The 6,604-nt window shown below is 58.3% G+C and overlaps 2 protein-coding genes across 6 annotated transcripts in view; one reads left to right on the forward strand and one right to left on the reverse strand.

Annotated features, from left to right (window-relative positions):
• The window catches only part of adamts17 (ADAM metallopeptidase with thrombospondin type 1 motif, 17), a 28,117-nt gene that overhangs the window by 8,751 nt on the left and 12,762 nt on the right, over window positions 1–6,604 (reverse strand). For 3 of the 5 annotated variants that reach the window (XM_019893235.1, XM_019893238.1, XM_019893239.1), the window contains 7 exons: window positions 6,267–6,424; window positions 6,029–6,179; window positions 5,811–5,946; window positions 5,282–5,522; window positions 4,733–4,885; window positions 3,992–4,184; window positions 3,380–3,800 (listed from right to left, as the gene is read on the reverse strand). In XM_019893235.1, coding sequence (XP_019748794.1) covers window positions 3,652–3,800; window positions 3,992–4,184; window positions 4,733–4,885; window positions 5,282–5,522; window positions 5,811–5,946; window positions 6,029–6,179; window positions 6,267–6,424 — 1,181 coding nt within the window. In that variant the 3' untranslated portion in view covers window positions 3,380–3,651. Of the gene's footprint in view, window positions 1–3,379; window positions 3,801–3,991; window positions 4,185–4,732; window positions 4,886–5,281; window positions 5,523–5,810; window positions 5,947–6,028; window positions 6,180–6,266; window positions 6,425–6,604 lie in introns of those variants that run through there. The other 2 variants (XM_019893237.1, XM_019893240.1) reach the window with 2 other exon arrangements.
• Window positions 1,323–2,340, forward strand: LOC109529798 (kinesin-like protein KLP2). Its single transcript, XM_019893249.1, has 3 exons — window positions 1,323–1,686; window positions 1,774–1,871; window positions 2,059–2,340. The coding sequence occupies exons 1-3, from the start codon at window positions 1,525–1,527 to the stop codon at window positions 2,150–2,152; spliced, it is 354 nt and encodes a 117-aa protein (XP_019748808.1). The 5' UTR covers window positions 1,323–1,524; the 3' UTR covers window positions 2,153–2,340.

Raw genomic sequence — 6,604 nt, forward strand, 5'->3', positions numbered from 1 at the left:
CGGCGTGACGGGAGGCGGCCCGGCGCACGACGGCCCGGCGCACGGCGGCGGGCGCCTGGAGGTCATCCAGACTTTCGTGCTTGACGTGGCGCCGCTCGTGAAGGCCCGGCGCCCAGTACGGGTTCCCGTAGGCCGCCTCCGAGCTGCGGGTGAAGAAGGGGGCCGGTCCGGGACGGCGATCGAATGCCGACGCCTGGACGGACGGACAGACACACACGCGCACCGTCTCGCTTAGCTGGGCACACACCCTAACCCTCACAGTGAGTTGCCATCTTTAGAAATTATTTTCGGAAAACGTCTCACACAAAATCGAATGTTTTTTTTCTCGAAATAGGAGTCAAAACAAAACGAAAATGCTCCTGCGCTGAAGCCAAGTGCACCGGGCAGCGATTCCCCGTCAGACCGCTCGAGGGAGCACAAGAACCGGCAGTGGCACTCACTCGGCTGCGCGTCAACCTCCGCTGGCCGCGACTCGTCGCCTTGAAACGTGACGTGACAGCTTGGTTGATTTTAGCTTAGCATACCTGGCAACTGCCGTTGACGCACAGGTCGGCCTCGTACGGACCGCACGGCGTCCCGTCCATCACCCTGTCGGCCATCAGCACGGAAATGTCACGACCCACCGGACTGCAGAACAACACGCATGGCTTCTCTAGGCGCAAACACGCGCACGCAACGAGACACAGACACACACACACACACACATTAAGCACGAAACGTGGAGACGCTGACACTCCCTGACTCTCACAAGTATATGCTCACACATGTACACAAGGGCGCGCTCAAACACATGCACGTTCTCTCTCTTACACGCACGCATACTAAAAACTAGTGCTGTCAAGCGATTTAAAAAATTGTGCGATTAATTAATTTGGGTCTGTAATTAATCTAATTAATCTATTTTTTTTCATCTCATCTAAAAATGACTGAGAAAACCCCTATTTTCATTTTAAATTCGTGACATTATTGAGGCAGATCAAAAGATCAAAGAAAAAGTGGCATTATAAAGTATTTGATTTATTTTCAGCAGACTTGGACAGATGCGGTCCTCGCCATTTACTTTCTGCTGTATTTGAGACGAGTCAAAGTCCGACCTGCAACCTTGCGTTTCGACCACGAGGGGGAATATCGCTGTTTTGTTTGTTTTTGTAAATCTTTCTCTCCCTTTCTCAATTGTGCCGTCAGGGCGTTTTTGGAATGTCAATTGTCCATTCATTGTGCCGAGAACTCTCACATGCTGCTCCTTTGTCGCCTCTCCTTTCGGTTTCGAAAGACGCTGGCACGTTGGCAGATTGTCTCGCCTGTCATGACGGTGAGGGTGATGAGAAAACTTCATGCCGGGCTGCCCAATACGTCAATCGCGCTCACATCGTCTCTCCATCGACAACCAGGGCGGAGCGCAAGCGCAGATTTGCACACAGGTGATGGTGAATATGGATTCGGCCCTCTTCTTGTGTACATCTTGCATCCTGGGGGGGGGTCATATTTGAGGCTGAACAATGCAGAGACTGAAGGTCGCTGAAAATGCTCGCGCGCACCTTGTTCCCTGCCAGCCCTCGCGACACAATGAATCCGGCGCTGTTGACAACATACATGATTGTGGACAATGAGGAATTGAGGCAAGTTAGTGTGCGGATGGAAGGTGATGAGGAGGCGCCCCTTCAGCAGTGGTACAAGTTCGATGAGGTCAGCTGACTTGCACTCTCCCGCATATCATCGTTCTGCCGACAGAACCTGAGTGCCCTTTTTGTTGATGTCGTCGGCATCCCGCAGGTGTTCGCTCCTGGCGCCACCCAGCTTGACGTCTATCACAGAGTTGTGGCTCCCATCTTGGATGATGTCCTCCGAGGCTTCAAGTGCACCATAATTGTGTCAGTACGCACGCACACACACACACACAAGGCACCTGCCGACGGCCACCTCCTCGGGCGCCAACTTGGACTTGTATGATCAATGGAAATTGCAAACTCCTCCCTAATTCGGTGGTGCGTTGAATTGTGGCCAGACATTGCAAATTCCCGGAGGGGCTGAACATTGTTCTTGGCGGATGCGTTGCAGTTACGGGCCGATGGGACCACGGGCAAGACACACACCATGGTGGGATCACTGGATCGGTATGCGGGCCGCAGGTGGCGCCAGGCAAGTTTACTGAACAAGCAAACAAGCCCCCGAGAAGCTCGCGACAGTCAGCATCCCAGGCGGTGGCGCCCCCCCCCCCTCCCCCAACACAACTTACCCGCGTCCTTTCTCGAGTGAGTGACCCGCCGCGCCGCCCGACGAGTTGATTTGGTTGCCCGTCCGCTTTCGGTGGGCTTCCATCTCGGCCGTGACGCGCTTCCGCCCGCCACCAAAAGCGAGCGAAAGCGCCTTTGGTGGGCTTCCGTCTCGGCCCCGACGCAGACCGCAGCAAGCGAGGCTGCCTCTCGGATGGCCCATGTCGCAATCACAAGACGGTCCTGTATTATTTTTGCGACGCGGGCTGTTGGTGGAGCAGTCAAGTGGAATGCTTGAGGCCGGTAGACATTTATTGCGTCGAGGACCATCGAGTACAGAAAGAACGTGAAGTACACAAAATGGCAGCTGACTCGACCAAATATCAACAACAATACGCAAAAATTGTCATCGTGTTAAATAACGGCAAATTCAATCATAAAAATCATCATTAATAGAAGAAGATAGCACCTTTGACGACCCTTCCGCTCTGGGAGGAGCCAACCGATGACATCATCGTGTCGCGCGACAACTCCAAATTTGCTGCTTGGAGTGGAGAGTGATCTGTCCGACTTGGTCCCGCCCCCCGACTTCCTGTCTCCAAACCCACTCTGTGTTGGGTTTGGTTTGGTTTTTTTAGCCTCGCTGGTCAGGCGGCTTGGCGCTGACGCTTACTGGCGATCGTGCGCAAGTGTTTCCAATTTTTTTTTTTGGGGGGGGGGGGGGGGGGTTAACTTCCTTCTGCTTGCAACGCACTCAGGTTGGCGTCAGTCAGCAAATTAATTTGAGCTGGAAGCGTTATCTGCCCACCTCCCTTAGCGACATCGGCTAAGCGCACGCGGCAATACGGTACAGCAACCATTAAGAGCAGAGGAGCGTGCAGGACCGGATGATCATCGGCATCATTCATTTTCAAATTTCGCTCAATGGAGACGCCTGCCGCGGAACAAGTCCAAGTTGCCAATGAGAAGAACTCAAACGGAGAAGGAACGGCAGGAAAAAACGAAACAGAGCCGGAGGTGGAAGGAGAGAAAGAAGTCGACGTAGAAATGGCAAAAACAAAAAAGGACCAAAGAGACACAAGCAGAGCAAGCGATGATGGCACTTTCAGAAGGAGAGACGCAGGTCGACGAAGCAGAAGACGCACGACCCCAAAGTGGTCGTAAAAAAAAAGCACAAGTGGACAGCAGTTCCACAAATCGGGAACCGTTGTAAGAAGTGGAAAGAGAAGGAGCAGACAGGATGAACAAGCAGAAATAGTCTCCGACGTAGGACCAGACAAAGCAGTTTGAGAGGAGAAGTTGAATCTGAATGGCTGTGCCAGGCGGGTTTTTTCTTTTGTTTTGCTTTGCTTTGCTTTTGGGTGTCCGGCAAAACATTTCCAAGTCTTCCCGTCCCGTCCCGTCGGCTGTCGGTCGGTCCCCCGCCGTCACTCGGCGCTCACGAAGAGGTCCGGCTGGCGTAAAAGTCTCTGCAAGTCTGGCAGCAACGTTGGTACCAGCGCATGTCGCGGCAAAGGCTCTTCTCGCGGATCACGCGGCAGTACACGGGCCACTGGTCGCCGCTCGTACACTTGTAGGTCAGCGCGGCTGCGGGGGAGGGGCGACAAACAAAAGACGTGGCCGCAAAGGAGGACGAGTCGGACCGGAAGAAGCGGAGGCGGCAAAGTGGAACCCAAAGCGGGCCAGAAAGCCATTTGGCGCAGGTGGGACGGAAAGTCGGAGGAGCCCAAGGAAGGAAGCGGGGAGAGGAAAGAGGCGGGCGCGGCGGGCCGACCCACCTAGCCTGGGCGAGGTGATGGTGTTGCCGTCGACCTCGGCGGCCTGGCGGCGGCGGCACTCCCCCTGGGGCCGGCAGGGTCGGTAGGTGGGCGGGCGCAGGGCCGGCGGGCACTCGCTACCGTGGCGACCGCTCACTTTGTGCATGCACTGCACCGCGCGCGACTGCAGGCCCCGCCCGCACGACGATGAGCACTGGCGGCCACGCCCAAAGACAAAAAAGGCGTTATGAGCCCGATTCGGACGTGTCGTGACCTTTACAAATGGCCCCGAGAACAAAATGGGAACACGGAGCAGGAGAAAGAAGCATCGACATCGTTTGGGCAACGATGTCGATGTTGGCCCGCAACCCGCTCGGCTTCTGTTTGAAGGACGGAAAACAAAAACGCGTCCTTCCCGCGCGTCGCCCTTCGGCCGCTTTGAATCCAACGCGTTCCCGCAAACGACGAGCTCGCGGGCACGTGAACTGGCGGGACCGCAGCCAATCGGGGGGGGGGGGGGGGGGGGGCGCGATGGCCTCGTTTGCGCGTGTCGACTGAACGAAATGGAGAATTTTCTTTGGCGGCCGGTCGCAGTGACGTCTTGGGTTTGCTTGGTTTTGGGGAAGGCACGTGCCACCGAAGCGCTCCGCCGTACGAACGCGCGGTTGCGTTCGGGGACGGCAAACGAGTCGCCTGAATTCGCCAAACGGACGGCCGCGTCCGTCCGCGCGGCGCGCGGGCTCTCCCGCCCGAGATGCGTACCTTGGACCACTGGGCGGTTTTCCACTCGAAGCAGCGCGAGTGGTCCCGGCAGGGCTCCCGCTGGGCGGGCCGCATGAGCGGATCGCAGCGGCCGCCGGCGTTGCCGCACGTGACGTTGCGAGTGCGCACCCCGGGGCCGCAGCCCTCCGAGCACTGAAACGACAACGGGAGCGCCTCAGACCAAAAAAAAAAAAAAAAAAAGCTTCCTGGCAAACGTGGGGGGGGGACAAAATTCACAAGATTGCAATTTCAAAACAAAGACAAGCTCTGAACGGGCGTGGCGAGCGCGCCGCTCGCTCACCGGTGAACAACGTGCTCTCTCTCTCTCGCCCAATTTGATGAAACTTTCCCCCCCCAACGAAAAGGCATTTCCTTTCCTTTCAAGACAATGTTGATTTTTTTGTTTTTTTAACAGAGAAAGAAGAAAACTGACCCCCCGAATCCCCCCCCACCCCCACTTTCCCAAATGTGAAAAAGAAGTGTGGATTTTCGTCGTAGGAAGGGTGGCTCGATGTTGCGCAATTTGCCTTTCCCTGGCGAGCGACCCACCTGCGACCACTCGGAGGCTTCCCAGACACCGAGGCAGAGGCGGCCCTCGCAGGCCTGCAGGTGCGGCGGGCGGGGCCCCGGGCAGCGGTCCTCGCCCTCCCGCTCCCCCTCCTCCTCCTCCTCCTCGTCCCCCTGCGCCTCACGCGAGCCGTCGCGCCGCTGCTGCACGCAGAGCACCCGCCGCCGCTGCGTGCCGGGGCCGCACGTGGCCGAGCAGGGGCCCCACTCGCTCGCCGACCACCTGAAGCGCAGCGCACAAACAACATTGCCTTTCAAAGTGCGGTGAGAGGAAAGGGTGGGGGGGGGTTCGATCGCAAACTGGCTTGAGCGGCAGGCCACCCCGCCCGCACACCAGGAGGCCACTTGCAACTGGGGAAATAGTCCCGCCACCCCCCTTATCCCTGCAGCACGTGCGGGTGAATCTTCTCCAAGTTCCAGCGGGCGCGGAAATGTGCGAGCTGTGCGCGTCTGAGTCGGGCTCCTCGGCGGCGGGAAGAAAAAAAAGGGGACGGGGGGCTTTGGCGCGTACCAGAAGTGGCAGGGTTGAGGGTTGCACGGCCTGACTTGCGGCGGCGGCCGGCGCTCGGCCCGACAGAAGGAATCGTCGGCGGCCTCGGCGGACCGGTTGGCCAAACGCACGCACGACACCGAGGTCCTCCGCTCGCCTGCGCGCGCGCCGAGGGCAGAGGAAGGCGGCCGTGTCAAAGTTGGGGAAGCGCCGGACGCGGGCGCCGCGCCGCGCGCTACCTCCTCCGCATTGCGCGGTGCAGGCGTTCCAGCCGCTGTGCGTCCACGCGTAGAGGCGCTGAGGGGGGCTCGGCTCTGTCGGCGCGCCCGCGCCCAGGCCCAGCGTGTACTCGTAGTGAATGGCGTATGTGGGGTCGTGGAACAGCAGCACCTGGCGACAGCACAACACAGGCGCGCACCGAGCCAAGCTTCGGTCATGGCTGAGGCTGCCGGTTTTTTTTTTTGGGGGGGGGTTTACCAGGAGGTGCAGCGGGGCGCGCGTGGGCCCCCTGGCCGACATTTTCTCCCACAATCCTCGCCTGACGTATCGGACGGTGGCGCCGGCCACCTGGAAGTCTCCCGGGAGCTCGATCTTCCAGTCGCCGTTGATCGACTTGCCCCCGCCGTCTTTCAGGGCTGGAGGGGGCGCAGGGTCACAAGGTCACAATATATATAGCGGCGCGGCTTCCCGACACGCTCGTTTGGGGAAACGAGACCCGAGGAAAAAAATGGGACACGAGGAAAACGGTGACCACAAAAATGCAAGAAAAACATGAAAAGGAGGGACAATCGACTCAAGACAAATTCCCCCCCCCC

The sequence above is a fragment of the Hippocampus comes genome, unplaced genomic scaffold (genome assembly GCF_001891065.2).
Source record: "Hippocampus comes isolate QL1 unplaced genomic scaffold, H_comes_QL1_v1.1 scaffold378, whole genome shotgun sequence".
Taxonomy (NCBI): domain Eukaryota; kingdom Metazoa; phylum Chordata; class Actinopteri; order Syngnathiformes; family Syngnathidae; genus Hippocampus; species Hippocampus comes.